Raw genomic sequence first — 25,970 nt, forward strand, 5'->3', positions numbered from 1 at the left:
AGGACTTTAGTCTTGCTAGATCTTTACTGAAAACATAACAGATAAACAATGATGTTCTTGTCCACTAGAAGCTCATACTCTCAATGGATGTGGGGAACATGAAATAGTGAAAGAATACAAGCCACTAAATATCTGCTGTGAGTGTGTGTGGTACATACAAATAAGATCTCAAAGCATCCTCTTGAGGGGGAGAAGTCAGAGGAGGCTGCATAGTACAGCTGAGACTTGAACTGGACCTCACCAAGTCAGTACTGACATTTGTGTGGTTGAATATGATTAGACCAGCTAGTATTCATATAGCACTTAAGAAAGGCCTGCACTATCTGAGGGACTCATCTAAGTCCTTCCAGCCCCACTTTTAGATGAGGAAACCAAAGCAACAAGAGGTTAAACACTTATCCAAGACTTGGAAGCCGGCAGTCTGGCTCCAGCAGCACAGTCTTAATCATTATGTGGTGCCACAAACCAGAAAAGGGATGCAAGGGGTCCATGTGAGAAGCAGCATGAGCACTATCACAGCTGCAGGAGGGGAGCAGGGTGAGATTCACTCTGGGAGGAAACATCCTACCCAAGGTGGAGGCCACACTGGATTGCAGGGCCTTGAATGGCAAGATAAAGGGGACAAGGCTTGGAGGAAACTGAAAAAATAAGAAGACACCACCCACTAGAGTAGCTTTTATTCAAAGACCAAAATATGCAAGACCCTTGTCAATTCCTGACCTAAATCTAAAATAATCAGAACCCCGCAGGTACTCCTCCCGGGTAAATGTGCTGAGATGGGAGTGGAGTGAAGCAGATGTGAAAGGCAGACTTGAGGGCCAAGAGCTCACAAGACAGGGCCACCTGTCAAACCCAAGGAGAAACCAAAAGCCCTCTCACATATCACATTTCAAATCCGAGCACAGTAACCACAGTGTGTTCTTTTTCCACGGCCAGTACCTTCTGTTGGTGATGCTTGGAAGAGGAATCTCGCATGCCAGCAGGATGTCATTGCCCCACCCCTCCCAGGGAGCCCAGGGGGCACTGCACTGCTGCCCTCTCTTCACTCTGGGCCCCTCATTTGCCTGGCACCGGTCTCAGCTGAATGGGCCCTTCTGCAAGTGAAGGATCATGAGGAGCACCCTGCCGAATTAAGGGTAGTGCCCATAAAGAGGAAATAATGAAAACAAGCCTTCTCTTTTCATTATTAGCAGTGTTCCAAATTTCGCTTTTAATGGAGCCTGTCTTGCCCTCCCCCCTCCCAAATCTTTACCAACTGTGAGCTCATTTAATGAAAACAAAACACTTCACTTGATGCAGGAGAAGCTCAGTGGGGCTAAGGCTAAAACTATGCATTATACTCTTATGGCCCTTTATAGCCACTTTAGCTTTTCATTAAATCTCCTTAAGAGGCCACCTTAAAATGTGCCCCCTGAGTGAGCAGCACTTACCTGCATCACCCTTGAAATATTCTAGATGACTGGTCAGACCAGTCTCAAAAAGGGGGACGACTCTGATTCATATCTGAACTCCACAAGACAGGAACGGCCATGACAATGACTTTTCTAAGACCCTCTGGAGAAGGAGTGTCCAGCAGAGCATTGCGAGATTCCTGGCTGCATTACGAGACAGCTGGGCATTGAGACATAGGCCCAGGTTTCAGTCCTGACTCTGTATCTAACCGGCTGAGCAGCCTTCCTCAAATCAGGCCACTTTGACTTGCCTCTGTTTCTGTCCATACATCGGGACCATAAATGCTTCTTATTCAGATCTAATCACATTGTGTCAACCACACAGTTAGCCAATTATCACAGTTAACCACAGTTAAAAGCTAGAATTCATGCAACCTGGAGCAGGTCTATTGTTTTAGGCCATTCTGAAAACACTGCCTCCCATTGTCTGCTTTTAATTTTTTAATTTACTTTTTGAAGGACTGGGGATTGAAGCCAGGGCCTTGCACATGCTAGGCAAGTACTCTACCATTGAGCCACATTCTCAGCCTTAAATATTTTTTTATTTAAAACTTTTTAACTGACAAATGACTTCGCATTTGCCTTTCCACCAACAATTAGAAAGAACAATACAATAAACTTGTCTATGCATCTTACCTAAATTCACCAACACTTACTAACAGTGTGCTGCACTACTCCATTTCTGTATGAGTGCACACACAGCCCTTCTCCCGGAATATCCAAGGGAAGTTCACACACATACATTGTGACGTTTCAACATGTTTATTTCCCCCCAACAGGGACATTCTGCATAACAACAGTACCACTGCACCCAAGAAAATCAACAAGAATTTAATGATATTTGGCCTAAAGTCTATATTTAAATAAAAATATCTTTCATAGGGCCGGGGATTTAGCTCAGTGGTTCTGGCACCTGCCTCACAAGCAGAAGGTCTCGAGTTCGGTCTCCGGTACCAAAAAAAAAAATCTTTTGTAGATCTTTTTAAAACAACATAGTAGCCAGTCAAGTTCCTGCACCGGATCTTTGGTCACCCTCTCAAGTTCACCTCCCACTCCTCCCCAGCTCCCTGCACTGTCCCCTGCCTCCTTCTGTTCTACAGGGCACTGAATCCTCTGAGGAGCTCAGGAAAGTGGTCTGGATTCATCCAACAGCATGGCTGTGTCTAGACTCAAGCCCGATGTCCCACAAGAGCACTGCTTGAGTGGGGGCATGCTGTTTTTCTCTCTTTGCCGCCTGCAAGTGCATCGTGTCTCACTGTCCCACCTGCTTAAGGTGCTGACTGCCAGACCTCTTTACTGAAGAACCAATTTTTGCTTTGCCATTTATAAGTGAACCATGGTAGGACATTCTAAGTTGATGTGACATTTAGTTAGCCAACAACTCTTCTGTGTCTGTTGATTATTCAGTTATTCCAAAACAGCAAATTTTATATTCTATCATTCCTCTACATTTATTAGCCAATGGTTCTATAAAAAATGGTTTGCTTTGTTGCTTTATCTCGCCGACCCCCTTCTCTCTTTTGAAGTATCACTATGGAATGTGAATTTCTCAAAAATTTTTTCAATACATTAGAATCTATTACTGTCATCATTCTTTTTGAAGCCTGTCACCTTCTTTATTACTACATATGGTAAAGTCATATAAGCTGACATGCACTTGGCTGAGGTAGAGGGAAACAGAAACAGACGGTGCTGCTGGAAGGCAGGAGGCTCAGCATGTCAGGGAAAGGGAGCCCTTGCTATGAAAACTTTAAGACCCATGGAAATGGGAGACCCTAATGGACATTCAAAACTGGGGTCACAGCAGCACCCAGTAGTGACCAGGCGGCAGGGATCCCTACAACCACTGTCAATGCATCTCCTAAGGAACTGTCTTCATGTATGAGGAATGATTCAGATATAAAAAAAGCTTGGGCACCATGCCACATAAGGAAGACAGTGGTGAATGTAGGATCCTACTTCTTTGCAATGCCATTCATATAGTCATTTGATAAAAATTTGCCTACAAATATACCACCAGAGGGTACATTTTCTAAAATGTACTGCCTTTCTACAGTAGAGCCACTTTTTGAGACCTTGAAGATCTGCAAACATAAATTAATCTTTTGTCTTGGAAATCATCAAAAACTAGAAGGCCACATGATCCAAGAAGAAACTTCGGCAGAATGTCTAATTTGTTAACATAGGCTCAGAAGTGCTTCGTTATAAGCCAGGATTCTGGACTACAGTGTTATCTGTGGTTAATTTCTAAAGCCCAAATCTTGTTTTGAATAAGTAGTTGCCATTCTCTCTGCTTGATTCGCAATTACTGACATTTGAATAGAGAAGTTAGACAATTCCTTGTGGTGAGGGGCCATTACTGAGAGAGTAGTGAGGGGATCCTGCATTTCTGTGCCATGACAGAACCCTCACAGCAAAGACAGCCCTCCTTGTTTCATCCTGACACCGTGAGGTTGGAGGAATAAGTTATCTGAAGTGACTTTGCAGGTGTTTTCAAAGGGCATTGAAAGTACCATGCAGGCCTGACAGCACGAGGTCTCCACTCACACTGGTGATTTCTCCAAAGCAAGGAAGCTGCTCTCTTAATCAGAACAAGGCAGTGTATCCCTTTGTGTGTGACTGGTAAGAGCGGAAAGGAGGAACAGCTGGAAAGGAAACAGCAAGCCACTGTCTTTAGAAATTGGGACAAGCAGGACCTAGGCTACAGGCGATCTGGCTGAGACATCTGTCACCCCATTGATCACCAGGGTTGATTTGGCTGATCTGGCTGGCTAGGCGGGTGTCCCCTTCCTCCCTCACTGCTCCATGTGTCCCTCCCGAAGCTGTGTGCTCCCTCGGTCAAAGAGGATGACCACCCTTGACAGAGGAGGACCGTTTCCTCGGTCAAGGGTATATGAGTAGCTGTGCTCCCCTGCTAGAACCTCCAAACAAGCAAGCAAGCAAGCAAGCAAAAAGAAAGGAAGGAAGGAAGGAAGGAAGGAAGGAAGGAAGGAAGGAAGGAAGGAAGGAAAGAAAGAAAGAAAGAAAGAAAGAAAGAAAGAAAGAAAGAAAGAAAGAAAGAAAGAAGGGGGGGAGGGAGAGAGGGAGAGAAAAAGAAAAAAGTGTGAACACTGTCTCAATGTAAAGACCCCCATGATGCTAACACAGGCCACAGAGGCTTGAGGGCCCTCACAGAGTACCTGTGGGGATAGTGCCTCTGCCCCACTGGAGGATGGGGACAGTTCAGTTAAAGAGGTGGCCTGCAGTTCCTGGGACTCCTGTCCAGAGCATGGAAAGGGAAACCATTTTCTTCTCTTTAGATCAGAGAGCTGGAGGCCACTACAAAATGCAATAATAATATAATAGGACCAACACATGAAGCATTTACTGTGTTCCAGAACCTGCTTCTAAGTGCTTAACATATATTTACCACTCTAATCCTCAAAACAGCTTCATGAGATTGATGCTATTATTATCATTTCTATTTTCAGATTATGAAATCAAGGCACAGAAAAGTGAAATAACTTGCCCAAAGTAATTCAGCTTGTGAGTAGCATAGCTGGGATCCAAGCCCAGGCAGCTGGGTTCAGTACCTAGACTCAACCACAGGGCTGCACTTAGCGCAATGGCCTCATGACTTCAACAAAAACAGGATCAAATCCCAATATATGTCAAAACTAGGATCAGGGCCGAACATAGCAGTGAAGAGGAATGGGCACCGGACAAGTGTGGGCAGTTCTGCTTTGCTAAAAACAGAAAAGAGGCTGCTTTTCCGTGGTCCACAAGAGATGTAAACCCATCACTTTGAAGGTAGAGAAAGCAGAAAGGGGCGTAGACTCTAAGCTGAATTCTGAGCAAAAGATATCTGATTTGCACCCCAGAAATAAGAACTTCACTATACTAGGGCATACCATAGGCTAAGTGCTCCCCAGCTGGCATGCCTGTCAGTCCCCGGAGACCTGGTCAGGAAAGGACCTCTTCCTGAACACCACCACCAGATTCCAGGGCAGGTCTATGGTGCACCAGGTCCATAAGTTTTCATTTCTGACAAACAGGTCGGTCCAAGTTAGTGGGTAGAGGAAAATGCTTTGATAAATACTGGCCTAGAATCTAAAAAATCAAATTTCAAAGTTCAGAGAAATAACATGTATGACTCTTTCATCTAAAAGTGATTGCTATGAAGGAATTCCAGTGCCCAAATAACAGGAGATTGACAAAGAACAATATTCTAAGTGTAAAATTTTTTAAAGCTACTGTGGGACTGAGCTGCTAAGAAGGCAAGAAGGTTATGTATAACTATCCAAAGTGACAGGTGTATACCTGTCCTCTAATTTGTATTTTTGGGATTTCATAGTTCAAATATACTTCAACCTGAGTTAGCATCTCTGGTTATTGACTGATTTGTGTCAGGTGTTCTGTGGGTTGATGGAAAAAGAGCACGCGCACACACGCGTACACACACACACACACACACACACACTATTTTACCCATTCACACAGAGCATGAACACATTCACAGAGAGCATGAAATTAAAATTCATGTTTGTTTTATTTGACAAAGACTAGAGAAACCTCATGACAACAGCCCCCTGGAGCAGGAGCAGGTGGAGCAGAGCTTGTATCTGAGCCATTTCTCAAGTTGTACCCCCAAGCCTGTCCTTTGTGTGGTCATGCAACTGCCAACAGCTCTGGGGAGGAAGCCAGTCTTGCCAGGTCCAATGAGGTGTTGTTACACCACACCCCTTTCCACTTGGATCTGACATCATGGCTCACAAAGAACTTACACAAATATTTACATGAAAGACAGTGCCCTTCAAATTTGTTTCGCTATGACTTCTAATGATACGTTCTTCTTAGACCCATTTGTTCATCCCATTCATTTAACATATGTTTATTATAATAAACCCAGGTGCCACACACTGTCCTAGAACAGGAGATTTCTGCAATGAACAAAGCAGGGTGAAATCTTGTTCTCATGAAACTTGTGCTCTTCCAGGGAGGCAGACAACAAACAATGAAATGTCATGGGCCAGATGGTAATATAGCTACTAAAGAAAAACACATCAGGGAAAGGAGACAGGGAAGTTGGCATTTTTAAACAGGGCAGCCAAGGGAGGCCACACTGAGAAGAGGACTTTGAACACAGCCTGCAGGAGGAGGGTGGGTAGCCCACAAGGATCTGGAGTCCAAGAGTTAAAAACAGGCAGCGTTAAAACTGATGCACTGGAAGTAGCCTCAGACAAAGTGTGTTCTGGCTCATTCCTGCCCACCACTGGCTTTAGACAGGTCACTTTCCCCTGGGAGCCCATTTCCTTCATTACAAATTAAAGGGGTGCTTCTTGAACCACTCCAAGTTTCTTTCTAGCTCTAACAGTTCCCAGCTCCATGTTCTCAGGAGCCTCTTATGTCTGGGTCTGGGCAGAAGTGTGTGTGTCCATGTGTGTATGTCTGTATATTTATATATGTGCCATATAAAATCAGGAGAACCAATTTTCATAAATATTAATACTGCTTGCAATTTACTCTAATACTTTCCATTTGTTCTTGTCTACTCTATTTCACTTTTTTAAATGCTGGTTGCACTCAACTAAATTGAGCTCCCTATCCACTCATGGGCTTAGGAACTGTTTTCAGGCACTTACATTTTCTTGGCTGTAGAGCCAACTTTGGCATCAGCAAAACCACTTTACTCATCCGAGAAAAGGAACAATGATTGCATCCTGGAGCCTGGCTCTGCTCTCCAAAGCCCACAAACCCACCCAGGGACACAGAGCTGGAGGAAAGGGGGAGTGAGATTGTGCGGCCTCAATTCCCAGCTCTGCCACATGATGCACGGCCACATTGAGGCTCAGCCTTCTTGTCAGTAGAATGGCAAGGATGATGAGAATTAAGTATCGGGCCATGATAAACACTGCGAACCCAAGCTAGATATTATGGATGCCAGTGATTACCTCAGTAATAACTGTCACAGGAAGATGAATGTGTGCTTCCAAACTGTGTTTCTTTCTGTTCCTTCCCATTCCTAAACCCTCTCTCCTCCCTCCTTCAGCAAACTATATGGAAATGGATTTAAAGAAGTACAAAGTCACGCATTCAATGGGACGACGCTAATTTCACTGTAAGTATGTGCTTATTTCCCTGGCTCATGAATAAAAATGAAGTCTTACTCTGGCTACCAGATCACATTCAATCTTCAGCAACTAACTCAAGGCAAAAATAAACTTTCAAGTGGCTAGTCTTCGGTGTCTCACGCACGTTACTAGGCAACCGGCTGGCTGGAAACCCCAGAGCACCCTGATTTCAAAGACAGATGCAGCCTTGATACATTGAAGTTGACAGTTTGCTGAAATATTCAACACCCTACTTTATGCCTCCTCCAGCTCCCAGCTCCCCTTGCCAGCCCCTCACTCAGGCTGATGGTGAGTCACAGGCAGCACATTTCAGAAAGAAACTCTTCCCCAGGCCCCGCTGCAGAGAAATCCAGTGATGCCACTTAGCAGCCTAATCAGCCCCGACTGCCCCACCTCAAGAGGCCCCTCCCTCCCACTCGCCTGTGGGGAGGAAGGAACCTCCTCCTTCCCAGGTGCGTTCCCCAGCAGATTCCCCAGATCTGAACTGCCAGTGCAACAGCCTTTACCTCTACCTCGGGGAGGTGAACCCATTGATGTTCCCTCACTGTGCTCGACCTCTCCTGCTCTCTGGGGCTCCTCTTCAGGAGTGGCACGTTCCCAAGCTTGTGAGGATGCGTGACCCACCCATCACAGCCCAGGGTGAGGCGCCCGGCACCCTTCGGTTGTGCATGACAAGAGTAAGAGCACATGAAGAGCTCAGCTAAAGCCAAAATTGAAGAAAGCAAACAAAAAAGGCTTTTAAAACAAGTAAATGCATAAATGATGGTCTACATTAATCCTCAGCAGACTTTAACACGCATAAGAATAACCTGCAGTTTGTGAAAACACCACTTCCCCAGCCCCAGAGGCTTCGATTCAGTGGGTCTAAGGAGGGTCTGAGAACCTGCAACCTTCCCGAGCGCCAGCAGATGCTGACACTACAGATCTGAAGTTAAGTAGCACAAGTCTACATGACATACTAATTATTTTAAACTATAGATCTTAAGCCAAAGACTCTATTATACCGACACCATGCCACACAGTTTGGTTGTTAAGAGAACAAGCCTAAGGGTAATGACTGGGTCTCACACTCCAATCCCACTGTTCATCAGCCGGTCTGAGCTTGAGCAAGTCGCTTAAACTTTAAGCCACGGTGTCCTCATTCATAAAATAAAGCTGCTGATAGGCTTGTTTTGTGCAAACCCCCAACAAAACACAAAGGTACTTAACACAGTGCCTGACACACAGTAGGTGTTCATTTATTAACTATAATAATTTATAACTGTGAATGAATAATTAAACAAGATTATATCTTTAGCTTGCCATAGGATCTAGCACATACGAAGTACTCAAGAAATGGTAGCTGTTTAAAACTTGTTCTTCCTGCCATAGAGTGAATTTGCCCTCATTTCTTGTTAACTTGAAGACACAATGAAGGATTCATTAACAAGAACTGTTGAGTTCATGGAGGTGTCACATAGTTGAATCCTGAATCTGTTTCTGCCAGACTTAGGGGGCATTGATAGCCTCTTCCAGCCCATTACTCTCACAAGCCTCATTCCATTATTCATTCAACAAGTGTTTGCCAAGCATCAGCTGTGCTTGAAGAAACAGACTATACTGTATTTCAAGGGAAATGAAGGTAAGGCCTGCATTTCCCTACCAGAAATTTACTGCCTCGGAGGAAGTGTCTCCACATAGTACATGAACTGTACCCTAAGTAGTCACTAAAACAGAAGGCAAGGTGCACCACCTGCCCTGGGAGAGAGAAGTCCTCTGGGATCTCAAAGGCAGGAGGAAGGGAAGTCACTGAAAGTGGGGAAGAGAAGCGGGCTTTGAGATGGGCCTCATTTGGACAGGCAATGATGGAAGGAAAATGCAGTCCAAGCAGATGACAGGAAGAATGGCCAGGAGAAGGAATCATGGGGTGTGTTTATGGACCAAAAACTTTTTAGAAAGCTCTGGATGTGAGTTCAAGTCAAAGCAGGCAGAGCCATCAGTGCCACAGTAAAGAATGTAGTCTCTTCTGCAGGAAGTGAGAAGTAGTTAAAGTTCTGGGATGGGAAGTGCGAGATGGATGTTTAAGGGAAGTTTACCTGTCAGCTGGAAGAGAGGAAGGCTGGAAGGGGCAGGACAGCATAGAGACACAATGCTGGGGTCTTCTGAACAGAGAGGGTGGCTGAAATCCTTTGTGACTGGGAGCACCTGGGCATAGGGGAAAATAAGAGGACTGAATATAATATTAGGGGAAAACAAGAGATAAGGAAGAGAAGCTTGAGCAAAATCAAACAGAAGTGGAGAAAAACTCACAGAGTTCACCTAGGGAAGGTCAGGGAAGACAGAACAGGAAGAAAGACCTGGGTGGTCAGCCAGACCTCAGCTGTTACAAAGAGGCCAAAATGGACACTGTCCAATTAGTCAAAATTCTGTATCTTTGTGTACCTCATTGTAGCAAGAAAGAAGAAACCAGGAACACAGGTTAGTTCACCAAGAATACAAATTTCATTCATGTGTCCATTCAACAAACATTTATTAAACACCACTAATATCTTAGGCACTGTGTTTGGTGTTTGGTTTGCAATTATAGAGTGCACATGGTCCCTGCCTCGTGAAGTTTCTTTTCTAGCAGAGACTGGCAAAAAATAACAAGTAAAAAGATAAATAAAATTATTTAAAATAGTGATATACCATGAAGGGAATAACCCATTACCGAGACCTGAGAGAGTACAAGCAAGTTGGGCAATGTACTCAAGGATGACTTCATCAAGGACATAATATATAGGCTGACTCTAAAAGATGACAAGGAATCCACAGTAAGGGGGGACAGTAGTGAGAGGAAACACATTACCGAAAGCAAGAGCAGCATATGCAAAGGTCCTGAGTTGGAAAAGAAAAAAAGCTGCTAAGTTCAGAAATTGACAGGAAGCCCCCTGGATAGAAGGTTTTCAGTAAGGGGAAGTCTGGCATGAGATAAAGCTGAAGATGCAGCAGAAGCAGGCCCTGCAGGACAGAAGGGCTACAGGGAGGAGTCTGCATTCTCTTCTGAGGGCAAAGACATTCACTAAAGAGTTTAAATGAGGAGGAAGGTGTTTTCCAAGCTGTTAAGCAAAATTTTCTAACTATACCACCAGCCCAGTCTCTGACACATTCCTCACAGACAGGCCTGTCAGAGTTGTCCAGGACAATGGCAGGGATGCTCTGCAAATGCTCCAACACCTCCCTCCCGTGAGTAGGCAAGAAAGAGAGGGGCAGCACCTGTGGGGGCCCAGGGCATCCAGTTAAGCAGCCTGTGCCTCAAAATGTCATCCTGCCTTCCTCTGCTTCTCATACAGGGGCATCACATCACTTGGGAGAATTCTCAGAAGTGACCCTTAGGAAAATGTGCTAAATGGATATGAGTTCTTTTTTGACAAAGTAGGACAGTACAGGGTTACCAGTATACTGAAAGATCCAAGTTTTAATAAGATGTGAAGTCTCTGCCATGAAATTACAATGAACTTGACCTGGCTGACGTGAGGCTTATTTGCTCCCAAGGCCCAGTTTTAATGATTTATAACTGTAACTGCACGTAATTAAAACAAACTGGGTCAGGGAGAAGAGCCATGGAGGTTTAAGAAGGCAAATATCTTTTCATTCAGGTTTTAAACAGCAATTGACTCTGATCACCTCATCTCTTTGAGAATAGAGACAGACCCAGGGGAAAGGAGGCTGTGGGAATGACTGGTGCATCTGACCAAAGGGCTGGGGTTTCCAAAGAAATGGCTGAGCTGAAGCCTGTGGAAAACAGCCACCCAGACAGCAATGTGCAGGGGCTTGTTTTTAAATGACAGGCACAATGTGGAGACATGCAGAAGAGAGTGAAGGAGGAGTAGTCACCCAGCCATCGGTGTATTTTTTTGGCCATGTGACACTGGGATGATGGTTCAGAAGACGCATGTTCCTGTGACAAAAATCATCACATCCAGTGTGATGTATGAACACTGCGCCTGCTGTCCAGGCTCTTCCAGAATATTGAGTCGCAGCCCTTCTTTTATAGAAGAATATGCTCAAAGAAGGCGTGCAGGCCGGAGCCCAGGGACCTCTCCTCTAGGTCCTTAGTTCACCTGGAGAAAGTCCTGGGCCTGCAAACAATAGCATCATAGCCCAGGAAGGAGGCCAGACTAAGCTGTGTTGAGCCAAAAACACAGAACTAAAGGGCCTCAGGTAGCTCCTGCCAGCAGTGTAAGGATTCATCCATGCATTATGAGTAGTGGCCCTCAGCACTTTGGTTTCCATAACTCACACACCTCCCAGTGATCATCTACACTGCACAGCCCGTGTCTACCCAGGCTGTGACTCCCCCCACACTCACCCACAGCGATACACATCTAAAAGGAAAAGGGGGCAAATTATAGCATGAAAAGAAGAGCTTCCTATGGCCCTTACCTTTCCTTTTCTTAGTATTTGCAAACTTTAGTATAGTATACTGCTATTGGCAACCTCTGAGACCTCCAAGGTTACTGTAGCCAATCTGATACAGAGCAGGCTGCACTTGAACCCTTCTTCTGCCTTGGCCTCCTGGGGCAGCACGCTCCTTCTCTCCCAGCTGGCGGCAGCAACCCTCCTGACTCCAGAACAGGAGGGACATGCTCTTTAAGCTGCAGGACAAGGGTTCCTCCAAATGAGGTGAAGTGGCAGACTCACATCCTGGCAATTTCACCAAGGACTAGCAGAAGCTTTTTCTACTTTCCCTACAGCTCCCCGCTTTCTCCTTCTGACCCAGCACACTGTGCACATAGGAAGGCCCGAAAATGCGCACACTCTACTATGTTTACACATAAGGTGCAAACCTCACTAAGGAAACTGTGCTTCCCCACAGGGAGCTAAAAGAAAACGTACACCTGGAGAAGATGCACAACGAAGCCTTCTGGGGGGCCAGTGGCCCCAGCGTCTTGTGAGTATAATGGTGCTGCCTCCCTCCCCATGCTGTGTACCCCAACACACCTGCTTAGCATGCCCAGCCACGTCGTGCACACCTGCCTTACACATATCAGCCTCTGCCACTAAAGACTGATGTTTCAAAGACCAAGCACAGTGGGCTGCCAGGATAGGGCACCACGTGCTGTCTCAGGGCCCCAGAGACTAGGAGTCTGAAACAAGGTGTTGGCAGGCTTGGATGCTTCTGGACTATAAGAGCAGGTCTGCGCCAGACTTCTTTCTTTGCTTCTGGTAGCTCCCACTGGTTGTGACAGCCTAACTCCAACCTTCTCATGTCTGTGAGGGTGAGGGTGAGGGTGTGTGTGTGTGTGTGTGTGTGTGTGTGTGTGTGTTCGACTTCAACCTTCCCCTTTCTATAAGGTCATGGGCATACTGGATTAGGGCATACCCTAATCACCTCATTTTAACTTGCTTATCCTTGTAACGAGTCTGTCTCCAAATAAGATCATATTCTGAGGTACAAGGGGAGTAAGACTTCAATGTGTGGATTTTTAAAATTAAGTTTACTAGTGGTGCCGCTGCCTGCCTAGCAAGTGCAAGGTCCCGAGTTCGATCCCCAGTACCAAAAAAGAATCTAAAATTAAGTTTACTGGTACATTTTAGATATACATAATGATCAAATTCATCATAGGGAATTTGTACCTGTACATGAGATATCCGGATTCTGCTTTTTTCACAAATCCCCTCCCCTCCCTTCAACCCCTCTTCCCCTCCTTATTTACAAAAGCTTTGTTTCCATTTTTTCCCTTCTATTCTCTTTGTTTTCCCTTCCTTTCTTTCCCCTTGCCCTCTCCCTTGTTCCCCTTCCCATTTGAACATTTTCTTCCCATTTCCCAATATCTGTTATACATTTTGGTCCTTATTTACCCTTTCAGTTTCTCACACCAGAGAAATAACGCAATATTTAAACTTGTGTGTCTGACTTATTTCATTTAAGTATATGGTCTCAAGGTACATCCATTTACCTAGAAATGTCTCAAGTTTATCCTTTATGGCAGAGTAGTACTCCATTGTATATGAAAACCACATCTTCTTTTTCCATTCATCCACTGATGGGCATTTGGGCTGTTTCCAAGATTTAGCTATTACAAACTGTGCCGCTATAAACATAGGTATACATATATGGCTGTGGTATGATGCTTTTAATTCTTTCAGGAAGATAACAAGAAGGGGAATAACTGGGTCAAATGGAACCTCTAGTTCTAGTTTTGTTGGGGAATATCTACACTGATTTCCACAGTGGTTGCACCAGTCTACACTCCCACCAGCAGTGGAGCAGGGTTCCTTCCCCACAGCATCACCAGCATTTGCTATTAGTAGATTTCTTGATAATAGCTATTCTTCCTGGAGTGAGGTGGAATCTCAGTGTTGTTTTAATTTGCATCTCTCGAATGACCAGTGATTCTACATATGAATTTGAAGGGATGATGATTCAACTTGTAGCACCAGATATGGAGGTTGGCGTCATGAGCAAGCAGAGGGGCTGACTCCCCTCCTGGAATCTACCCAGGGGCCCCAAAGCCAGAGATCTGACTTACCCCTGGCCCATGGCTGGACACAGCTGAGCCACTGCATGTCCGACTCTCAGATGGTTCAAGGGGTGAACCTTGCTCCCTCAGTTGATAGTGCTTTGGAGTAAGAATGTTGGAAAATAGGGAGGAAGAAGAACTGAACCAGTAGTGTCCTGCTGAAGTGCTGAAGAACCTAAATATCCTATAAACAGGGGCTGTACTTCAGCCAGCCTTCAGGGAAAAATGGGACAGGTCTGGGACACTGTGTAGCTCTAACACAGGGAGACCACATTTGCTCCTTCACAGAGGTGAAAGTCTATTACTTCCTCCTGTGGCACCCTGTTATTCATTCAACAAACACTGATCAAACATGACTCGCTTACCAGACACCTGGCTAGAGAAATAGCAGGGAGCAAAATGGCTGTGGTCTCTGCCCCTAAAGAGATTGCAGTCACATGAGGGAGACAACAGTAAATAAGTGTGTCATTTTACAATGCAAAACATGCTAGAAAGCAGGGTAACCTAGTTTGTTCATTCATTCATTCATTCATTAGTTCAATAACCATGTGCCAGGCACTGGATTAGGCATCAAGGAAAACGCCAACAAGACAAACATCTCTGCCTTCATAGAATGGGGGAAGACAGACAAGAATCACATAAGTAAATACACTGTGTAGTAGAACAAATGGTGTTGGTTGTGGAAGAAGAAAATTCAGTTGGTTGCGGGGAAAGACATTCTGGAAAGAGGGAACTACCATCTTAGTATGGTTAGGGAAGACTACCCCAAAAAGTATCATTTAAGCAAACACCTATGAAAGTAATGAAGGAGCAAGTGATGTGGGCATCTTCAGGGAAAGCAGTCCAGGAGAGGAGACAGTAGAAGCCAAGGCCCTGGGGCAGGATCTTGCCTTGTGTATTTGAAGAACAGCAAGGAAGCCAATACGGCAGAGTGAGCAAAGAGGACAATAAGGAACTACAAGGACAACAGGTGGCAAACATGAGGGTCATGAGGGCCTTGTGGCTTCTCTGAATGAGATGGGAAAGCTTTAGGGTTTTGAGCAGAGGAAGGAAATGAACTGTCCTGGTTATTCGGTATATGCTAGGTCCTGCTCCTATCAACTCCTGACTACTTTCTGTCTTCTCCCATTATAAACCCCACACTCCTGCTTCCTACTTCCTACTTCCCAGCTCCTGGCTCTGTCTACTTCTGACTCTCTACTTCCTGACTCCTACCTGCAATCAACTCTTGATTCTCTTTCTCTACTTCTCACCCCTCCACTGCCAAGATCAGACAGTATGTAGTGCAGTGATGCAAACCTTTTAGACACAAGTGCCCAAACTGCAACCCAAAACCAACTTATTTATCGCAGAGTGCTAACACTGCAATTAAACCTGAACACTGAGGTTTTAGTTTTGAAAAAACAACTCATACATTAACACCTTTTGACTTAAAAGAAAAACACAATAACACACGGTGTCTTATTTTTCTCTTGCTGCTGAGACAAAATACCCGACACCCAAAGTTAAAGGGGGAAAGGTTTAGTTAGTTCACAGTTTGTAGAGGTTTCAGTCATAATTGGCTGCCTTAAAGGCAGGGTGGCATGGCAGACAGGCAGAAGGTAGTAAAAGCAACAAGGGACCTTAACAACGTCTTTCTGCCCTTTTTATCTTTCCAAACTACTTAGGGTGGGTAGCACTCACATCCTTAATCCTAGTGCCCTTGAGCCTAGCACTGCACTATGAATCAATTCCAGCGTCACACACTCTCGATCCAGTCACCTCTGAAAAAGCCCCAGCTATGACTGCATGAGGCTTTGGGAGGACAACCAGACACAAGCCATAGCACACAGCTTTCAATGATACAAACGCCTTTTTGTTGAAAGGTGAAAGGTTGCATTTGGTGTGTTTTTACACAACTCATGTGATTTTTGCTGTTGCATGCATGCTGATAATTTGTTAAACCTTGGCTGGGGTGACTCGGCTCGCAGGCCAACAGAGAGGGCTCTGCGTGCCCACTGCGGCTCACATGCCATAGGTTTGCCACCACCGGTTTGATTCCTAAATCTGACCAGTCTCCATTCCTGACCTCCTCTACTTCCTAGCCCTAGCCACTATGGATGCTGACTCTACTTCCTAACACCCACCACTAAAATTCCTGATCCTACTTCTTGATATCTGCCACTGTCCATCCTAACTTTCTCTAATCTCCACTTGACTTGATGACTTGATGACTTCTGCTTACTTAGGGCTTCCACTAGCTCAGGCCTCCTGCCTCCTACTTTCTCTTCAGCCTCCCAGCTCTGGCCACCCAACTCTAAGGTTCCCTGTTTAAATGGCTCATATTAAAAGTACACCAGACTCAGTCTTGCAGGTCGGCTGAATACTCTCCAGCCTAGCACGCCATTGTGGCCACAGGACAGATAGCTGCCTCTGGTTCTCTGTCTACCACCAAGACTTGTCCAGTTACAGTGTCCAGGAGAAGAACATGAGTGAGTTAGTGTGCGCATAGGTGCCTGTGTGACAGTCCTGAGAGATGCTTGGTTGGCTGCTTCAAAATGACTGTAAGTACTGCTGGCCAGACTAGGTCTCTTCATTCCTAAGCAGATGTTCCATTGGACCCCCGGAATTGGAATGGTATCTAGAAATATTCCTTCTACCCTTAACACCTTCACCAGTCTGTTCCTAAGATTGAAAACTCACTATCAGAAAACCACCCTTTTGTAAAGAGGCTCTGCCATTTCTAAAATCCTAATTTTAAATGTACTCACTCAAAAACAAAAACAAACCCCAAGTCTGCAGAGTCCTGTACTTGATCCTTCACAGGTACAAGACAGGATCTCTGTAATGCAGGTTGAGAACCCAGGTTATCTGACTCAACACAAACACACAGCAGGAGGAGGCACTCCTGGGCAAATCCTGCCACCATTATGGTCCCTCTAAGAGCCTGCACCAGTCATCATTCCAGGCTGTCGACTTCATCTACCCATCACCTGGTGACGCCTTCCCACACACTAGACACTCTGTATTGGGGCAGATTGCTGTGAGTATGGAGCCTTGTGCTGCTGGAAAGCTTCATGGGGCAGCAGCAGCAGCCACCAGGAAATGTGCAGAATTTTTTAATTCAAAGTGACTTCCTCCTGATATTGTCCGTGTTCAAAATTTTCTTGGACACTGCCTCAAGTCTAGTAAAACCAAGGCATGCAGGACTTGTTTACAAAGGCTGAGCCTTCCACACAAGCTCTGCTTGCACGGCAGAGTGTTTGCTTGCTTTGAACAGATGAATCCAGCTTGCCATTAGAGACCGCACCTTCTGCTTCCCAGGTAGATGATGGCTGATGCCACACAGTAGTTCTTAACAGGGTAACCAGCCTGTGCTTCATGAAAACCTCCCCTGCAGGGCTTGATCAATCAGAGACTGAGGCATCTGAAGTCCTGAATATTTCCCCCTGGGGTAGAGCACAAAAGCTTATGTCACCACAGGCACCTGCTGTCTTATAAAGCAAGTAGTTATTTCACTTCTGCTAAGAGGAAAGATGGAGAAGGAGAGTGGGAAAAAGGAACCGGGAGAGAGGAAAGACAGAAATGCTAATGAATGTATGGCAGGTACAGGGAGTTATACTCAACCTTGAAAAAGAATAATGGGGTGTATATGAGAAAAAAAATCACAAAATCACTCTTTTGAATTCAGGTATTAATGAGAGTAACTAAAAAGGAGAATTATGGGGAAAAGCAAAATGGAGACAAGATTTCTCAGAAGCTAAGAATGACAAGACTGGTGAGGGGAAGTTCCATTCTCTGTATAAAATGTATAAAATTAATAAATAAAAAGCCTTTCTTCCCTTTATCGTGCAGGGATATTTCTTCCACCAAATTGCAGGCCCTGCCGAGCTATGGACTGGAGTCCATTCAGACGCTAATTGCCACATCATCCTATTCTCTAAAAAAATTGCCATCAAGAGAAAAATTTACCAATCTCCTGGATGCCACACTGACTTACCCTAGCCACTGCTGTGCTTTTAGGAACTTGCCAACAAAAGAGTAAGTAAAAAACAAAAGGTAAAGCCCACCCAGCTGTGGCAGAAACTCAGTTCAAAAAACCAGTCACCCTGTGGACAGCTCTCGGCCCTTCTGCTCCTGCCCTTCCCAGCCAGCTCTATAGCTCCAGGGTCACTTTCAGACAGACCAAAAAAAACCCAAAAAAAACAAGACTCACCCTGCAGCTAAATGACCTCTGTAGCTCACTATGGCTAATGGAATAACAGCCTGTTTTAGCAATGGCAAAATGGAGTACAAAACTAGTATCTCAAAGATCACTTAGTTTTAATCCTTAACAGCAATTTAAGGAAGTAGGAGAATTAGGCTCAGGAGGGTAAAATTTATCCGATGTTTTGATCTTTAATAAAAGTGGACAATAATTCTGTAGAAGGGTGTTTTACTAAAAGATGATTTTTCTCCCAATAGAAGAGCAGCTTCAATTTCAAATCAGAATCCTAGCTCGCTAAGGGTTAGCTTAAATCAGCCTTTTTTCTTTTCCTTTGTGTATCCGGGGATGGAACCTAAGCCTTGTGCATGCTAGACAAGAACTCTACCACTGTGCTACAGCCCCGGCCTTAGGATTCCCTTACGATGGAGATAGAAGGGGCATGAGCTCCTGTGGAGTCTGTGTCCAGCAAAAAGCATCTTGCTGATTCGCCTCACTCCAGAATGGGTGGCACATGGCAGGATGTCTTTCCTTCTTTGGAGCATGTTTTCTAGATTCTTTTGACTGAGATGCATAGTAAAAAATACCTTTTTTGCATTGCAACATGTGTAACTGAAATGCAACAAAACAATATTTAACTTTTAAAATATGTGATATATCTTGTCTTGTCTGTTTTGGGGGGTTTTGTTTTGTTTTGTGCCAGGGATTGAACTGGGGACCTTGCACTTGCAAGGCAGGCGGCAGAACCACTGAGCTAAATCCCCAGCCCCCTGTCTTGTCTGTTTTACTCTATTCTATTGCATGTTTCCCCCCACCCCCTATGGTACTGCGGATCCAACTCAGGATCTTGAGCTTGCCAGCCAGGGCAGTGCCACTAAGCTACAGCCCTAGCCCACTCTATTTCATGTTTGTTTTCACTGCCAGTCTTGATGCACCCTATTGTTTTCCTGACCCACTCAATTCCCAATTCACAGTAGGAAAAAAACACTACCCTAAAGGGTTGTTATCTCAGCCTACAGAGATATTCTCAATCAGTTAATTAGATAAGGCACTGAGAAAGTGACTCTAGGCTGCTGCTATCTTTGTTTGGAATCAACCTATTTATAACTAATCAACCAGCATGTTTTATTTGTGCCTTACGTAGGTAGACTCAGTTCTACCTGAGGATTTGGGGTAGCTGAGAAGATAAAACACTTTCTGTGCTCCAAGTCATGCACCCATAATTGAGCTTTAAAGAATATTTACCGAGCACTTAGCATGTTCCAAACAGTGAGTTCGGTCTGCAGGTGACAAAATATGGAAGCACTTGTCTCAACCCTCAGAGTGGAGGCAACAAGAGAAAGCCGATGCCTGTGCTGCATACAGCTGTTATAACAGAGTTGAGAATGGAACACAGTGTTCCAGAAGTATAAGAGAAAGTTTCTAAATGGCAGCAGAATACTGGAAGGCAGGCATGGGGAAAAGTATGGCAAGAAGACGGATTGGCTTTTGTGAAAGCACTGAGCCATGAAATACTACATGAACATACTTCAGCAACACTGGAACAAGAAGACTCACAAGTATATGGAGGGAGATGAGTTAGGAGGGAAAGCCAGGGAGAAGTGGACCAGGATGGGCTCTACCAACCCAAGGTATTAGAGGATGGGAAGCCATGGAGAATTTAAAATGAGATCATTAGCATATGTGAGCCAAGAGGGGGGTGGCAACAACAAACAACTTACAGCAAGACTACTCAATTTGCTGTTATAAATTAGTCTGGCAGCAGTAAATGGACTGAAAGTGAGCAAAGCTGGTAAGAGACCAGTTCAGAAAAATAACACATGAGATGGTTCATGATAAAGTCTGGATACCTACACTTTTGTGGCAAAGGGGTCATATCCCTTCTGAAATTACTAATATGGAAAATTTTCATTCAAGACTTTTTATTCTAGTAGATGAAAGAGACTACTTCTAGCTAGGAAAAAAGCGGGGGGCGGGGGGGGGCGCCTGTGCAGTTATAGGCCAGTATCAGGGTAAGATGGGAAGATAGAATGCAGTTACCCAGAGGTTGTCCTGGTTGGGATTAAAGCTTTAACTGACTCCCTCTGTGTCCCTAAAGCTCAAGACTTTGGACACCAGTGAAAAGGAAGAGCCTCGAGCTGGGCCTGTGGAATGTTTGTATAAACTTTCAGTTGTGTCCCCAAACCCCACGCCTGGATAACGCACACAGCTGCCTGGGCAGATGGTTCCCAAGACTTCCCTGGTATCTATGATAAAATTCCAAAGAAGACAGAATGAAAAGAACCCAGTATTATCATTTGAAGGTCAACAATATCCAAATTTCCTGTTATCTGTGGATTATCTACACACAATAAACCCGTGTCAGATACAGAACCAGCAATACACACATCACAATTTGATCCAAGTTTATTAATTTTTGAAAGTCCAGTAGGTCAACTGCTCTGACACACTCCCCACCTTTCTGCCTTTGTACAAAGTTATTCCTACCAGAACTGTCTCACTGGTATCAGAGAAAGAGAACCACAGAGAATGTCCAGTCTGAATTGTTCATTTTTCCTTCCTCCTCAGCAAAAGCTGAGGCTCTCATAGTCTGCTGTCCTCTCTTCTAATTTTCCTCATTTTTGTAGCTGCTTTAGGCTTTTCATCCCTAGATAAAAAGTCCCTTAGGCAAATTCAGGCATGCTTTTATTTTCTTGGTTACCCACCCACTTTCATAAGCTAAACTTAGAAGCAAAGATGGAGGAGTAGAGAGCACCCATTTATGTTCCTGCACATAAGCAAAAAGGCCTTAAATTCATATCATACTGTGATATCCAGTATCTTCAAATCCTTACAAAAGAGTCTCAGTTTCAATTCAAAGTCCTGAACCCTAAATGATTGTTAATCAAGGCCAGTGGGGGGGGGGGTGTTGAAAAGGAACAAATTTCAATACACAATAAAGGTACCTTTTAATAAGTATTGAAAAAGCCATGATTCAATATGACAAATTTAAGTATTTTCATCTCTAGAGCCCACACAGAATACAGCATTCTGAAGGCTCTGTCTAAGCAGGAAGTACTCTGATAACAATTCAGAAGTCTTTCCTCGCCCCTCATGAAGCATTCAGTTAGGACAATGGTGCCAAGCACAACACTGCCCATATAATAGGTGAAGAATCTAGATGAACAAAGCACAAATAGTCATGATCAGATTGAAAGACTGAAAGCTCAACTGTGTGTTTTTTTTTTCACTTCTCTTTCAGGCAGAATTTTTCATTTTCTATTTTTGAAAACTTTTCCAAACAATGTGAAAGCACAGCAAGAAAACCAAATAATGAAACACTGTAAGTATTTGCATGCAAAGAAACTCAGGAATTTATATTTTGTTCTATGAGTACCTTATTGTTATCAGTGCCAACAATTTTTCTCTGATAAAAGTCTTGGTTAGGAGGATGTTTGCAAGGTATTTTTTAATACTTTAAAGTGATGATTTGCATCCAATTATATGGGTATCTTTTTCAGCTTTTTTTCTTAAAAAAACAAACAAAAGAAAAGAAAAATTCTTTTTAAATGTACTTAAATGTTCATTCCACAGTTATATTAAGTTCTAAAGAAATTACAGTATTATTTGCAAATATTTAGCTATCACTGAAGATGGGTCTAAATGATAGATTTACTTATGAGAATCCACTAATCACATAATCAGCAATCCACAAATATTAACTTTTTGCAGAGTGTTTAGAATTAGCCACTTCCCTTCAAAGAGGCTAAGGCCACTCTGACCACTATGCTCCTGAGTCCACAAATAATCTTAATACCATCACTATCATACACTGGGTAGAAGCTATAGTTCTATTCTACTGACTAATTTTTAACATTTTTCCTCCTTTAAATACTGGCTGTCTTGACATTTTACTTACCTTCTGTCATAAAAGAACATACCTCAAGGTAATCATAGTGTCCGTGTTCCACCATTACTGAGATTCAAAATTTTCTTATTCTTCCCATGTGTCCTTAAAACTACAAAACCAAATGCCCTCTAAGACACCTTACCATTCTCCTTTATTCCCCTCCCCATCTCTGAGTTACACAGAGGTAGTAAGGGTTATGGTAGAAAGACCCCGGACTTGGGGCTCCTCAAAACTGGATATGAATCCAGAGTGGTAATCCTTGCAGTATGGGCTACTGAGAGGCAATAGTTGCTTTTTTGAGTCTTTTTTCTTTATCTATAAGGAGCAGCAGAAATAGCATTTGGCTTTCAGAACCCTGAGAGTGAAGGGAGTTATTAAAGATAGCATGTAGAGTAAGGTATTCTTATTATTCTGTCTCCTTCTTTTCCTTTTCTTTGAGTCTAATACTATCTAACCTCCGGAATTCCTTTTCTACATCCTTCCACTTCTCTCTTTGTATCATATATACCTTTATAGTCATCAACAGGACGCCATTCCTTGGTACAGTCGATGGTAACACCACAGTGTGGCTTGCAGGAGAGGAGGAACTGTAACTCCCCCTCAATAATTCTCATCAGCCCCTGTCTCAAGCCTTTCCAAAGGAGCCTTCCTCTGAGTGTGCTATGTTAACACTGCTGTAACACAAATTCTCTGATCTCTGGCATCCCCAAACTATCTGAAATTAATACATAATGTAAGTTAAATGGCTGCCTGTGGATAGTTATGTATGTATTCAGCTCTACTGAAAAAAAAAACTTTTAATTTGGTTTTGCAATAGTTCTGAAAATATATTTTTAAATGCTCAGGAACAAAATGGCTCTCAAAAATGTGAAAACATTTTTTATAAATCCCCTACCTCCCACTTCACACCAGAGAGCCATTCCTGAGTCCCTAGAGTTTAGATATTCTAAAGCCAGACACTAAGCTTTACCTATTCTCCCCAAGGTAACACTGTGTTCTCTCACAGTAGGGCTACCTCATCATCTTCTTTTCTCTTTCTGTGACTGGGGGAGTGGTGTTACAACTTCTGCTTCCTTTAGCCCAGTATTAATAAGCCCTGTGAGTCCATCCATTTACACTCCCTGTCATAGCCTCCACTGGTAAAGATTTCTTCTGATGGGCTTCATCAATAGACATGATGCTGCCCTCAGGAGCCATCCCAGGACACAAGAGGGTATTCAGTCTCAAGACCAATCACCAAAGAGAAAAACTGTTAGACATGCCCAGTAGGGAAAATTGGAAAGGGCAAAAGACCAAGGCAGAAGAAGGGTGGGAACATGTTTAACATTTATTAATTTAAATTCATTCAAAAACCATGAAAGAAGTTTTAGAAGTTTTAAATCAGTGCTTCTAGCAGCTGAAATGGTTTTGATTAGAGAAAGAGGTAAAGGAAATCAAGGGAGCAATAGTTGTAACATTTTTACCTGATTTTTGACTATTTTATATGAACCATCCAGAGAACTTGCTTAAAATGCAGATTTCTGGGCTCTGTCCCTAGAGATTTCAAATCAGGGTAGCTTGGGGTAAAGCCAGAAATCTGTGTTTTAACGAACACCCTAGTGACTCTGAAGGAGGTGGTCCAAGGGCCACACTTTGAAGAGCACTGACTGAAAAACAGTGAGCTGTAAAGGAAAAGTTTCTGGGCTGTGGATGACCACCCCCCTGGCAGACTTTGGGCAAGTTTCTTACTTTCTTTAATCTTGGATTCCTTACTAATAAAGTGAGGGTCCAATGAGATGGTCTGTAAGCATCTAGTGCTGAGAATGATCTATTTCTCTAACAGTTCTTTATTACTATCTTCTCTTTTTAAAGATCAAAATACTAATTAAATTGATATCTTTAATATGAAGACAAATCTGTTTGTAAAGATACTGTATTTAATAATAAAACAGACGAGGTACCTACGTGGTCGTCTGTATATGGATAGCAGCAGCCCTTCTGTAGTTCCAAATTTGTTTCTACAATATTTTAACATCTTTTTGGTGTCCTAAGTCACTGTTTTGTCTTTTTTTTTTAATTGTGGGTTTTCCCCTTAGGTATTATATTCCTCAAATATATTATTTCTTCCACTCACTGAATTAGGTACATATCTAATACAGAAGTTGAGAATTTTTGTTGGGAAAAATACTTTTAATGGGAGGAACTCCAAGATTAAATATATATTTGTAATGGCCCTCACAGGAAAATTATGCCTATTTCTCAAGCTCCTGAGATTGTGTGAGTAGAGCATGATCAAAAAGAAAATTTTCTGAGCCTACATGCATCGTGCAGAACATGCACATTGTTCCTGTATCCCATCAATTCTCTCAGAGCCAGGATCATCATTCACAACACAAACATTTATTGAACGGATACTCTGAGCCAAAACTGTGTGACGCACTTTGATTTCAGAAATAAGTAAGACCTAGTCCCTTGTCTTCAAGATGCTAAGAGACTGTTAAAGAAGACAGATACTTATCATCAATTAGGTGCAATATTTTGATAACTGCAGTGGTACTAAATGCAACCCTAGCCAAAAGGAAGGATAATAACTCTTTGGAGAGTAGAATCAAGAAAGGATTCAGAATACCTTGTCTTTAAGGATAAGGAGGAATTCACCAGAGATATGAAGAAAGGAAGAAAACATTCTAATAGAAGAAAAATATAAAAAGGCAGAGGAATAAAACAACAGAACTCATTCATCCAGGGAGCTACAATATGATCAAATGGGAAGTTGTAGGAGATTTTCAAGCAGTAGGGCATGCATTAATGCCTTTAATTCTCAGCATAACTCTAACAAGGAAGGTATGGGTATTATTTTATCTAGCAAATGAAGAACTTAGGGCACAAAGATGCTAATTTGCTTCCAGATTTATGCAGTCTGTAAGCAGCTGTGCCAGGACTGGACCCCAGCGGTCTCACTCTAGAGCCCATATCTTGAATAGCAGCACTGTTGCTTCTTAAGACTTCAGACTGGAGAGGCAGCCAGAACCAAGACCAAGGAGGCCCTCAGGGGCCATCAAAGGGAGTCTGGATTTTACCACATAGCCACCGGAAATGTGGGGATGGTTTGAGTTGGATAAGTAAAATTCATAATTTAGGAAAGGTCATTCCAGGAGGAAAACACTGGCTGAAATGAGGAGATGGCTAAAATTAGAGAAAGGATATCAACAAAACTCATGTAATTTCCCCATAAGAGAAGATAAAAACGTGAGTTCAGGTAGTAGCTGTGAAGTTAGGTGGGAGTGGCAGAAGGAGATCATTCCTTCAACAGGCACAGCCTTTGACTTATCCCTCCCATAGGCATGTATTTCCATTATTTCTGTCTATTGTCTATGACTATTCTTCCCCCGCTCCTAGGTTTCCGGTAGTCTGTCCTTGCTTTCTGAATCTCAGTCAGGCTACTGGAATAGCCAAGGACTTAAGTGCAAACAAGTCCACCAACAGTCAAGTTTTAACACTGTAAGCCTTCCAATCCAATGTGTGTGCTACTACAAACAGCTTGGTAGCAGCTTGGTTGGCAACTACATGAGATAAATAGCTAAGAAAATGCCAAGAAAGGATGCTTTTAGGTTGAGCAAGTATATATTGTATCTCTAAATTTATTTTCCAAAGAAAATCATCATCCTCTGTAAACAGCTTCATTAAGTCTTTGTATCAGTGTGTTAAACAGATACATATTGTATAGTCTAAATGACTTTTCATTCTATTCTTAAGGAACTCCATCAAATCAGATAATTCAACAAATAAACATAAGGCTGAGGTTGTTGCGGCTTTATTTTTGTTTCTTGGGCTTTAAAAACATACTAAAGATGATTCTTGAAATTTTTTAAT

The 25,970-nt window shown here is 43.3% G+C and overlaps 1 protein-coding gene across 14 annotated transcripts in view; it reads left to right on the forward strand.

Annotated features, from left to right (window-relative positions):
• The window catches only part of Lhcgr (luteinizing hormone/choriogonadotropin receptor), a 120,625-nt gene that overhangs the window by 36,219 nt on the left and 58,436 nt on the right, over positions 1-25,970 (forward strand). For 12 of the 14 annotated variants that reach the window (XM_087216403.1, XM_004839468.3, XM_021253844.2 and 9 more), the window contains 4 exons: positions 7,480-7,548; positions 12,399-12,473; positions 17,881-18,066; positions 21,471-21,551. In XM_087216403.1, coding sequence (XP_087072529.1) covers positions 7,480-7,548; positions 12,399-12,473; positions 17,881-18,066; positions 21,471-21,551 — 411 coding nt within the window. The other 2 variants (XM_087216409.1, XM_087216412.1) reach the window with 2 other exon arrangements.

This window comes from Heterocephalus glaber, unplaced genomic scaffold (genome assembly GCF_053883595.1).
Source record: "Heterocephalus glaber isolate CG9 unplaced genomic scaffold, H.glaber_assembly_v1.0 deba00001457, whole genome shotgun sequence".
Classification (NCBI taxonomy): Eukaryota; Metazoa; Chordata; class Mammalia; order Rodentia; family Bathyergidae; genus Heterocephalus; species Heterocephalus glaber.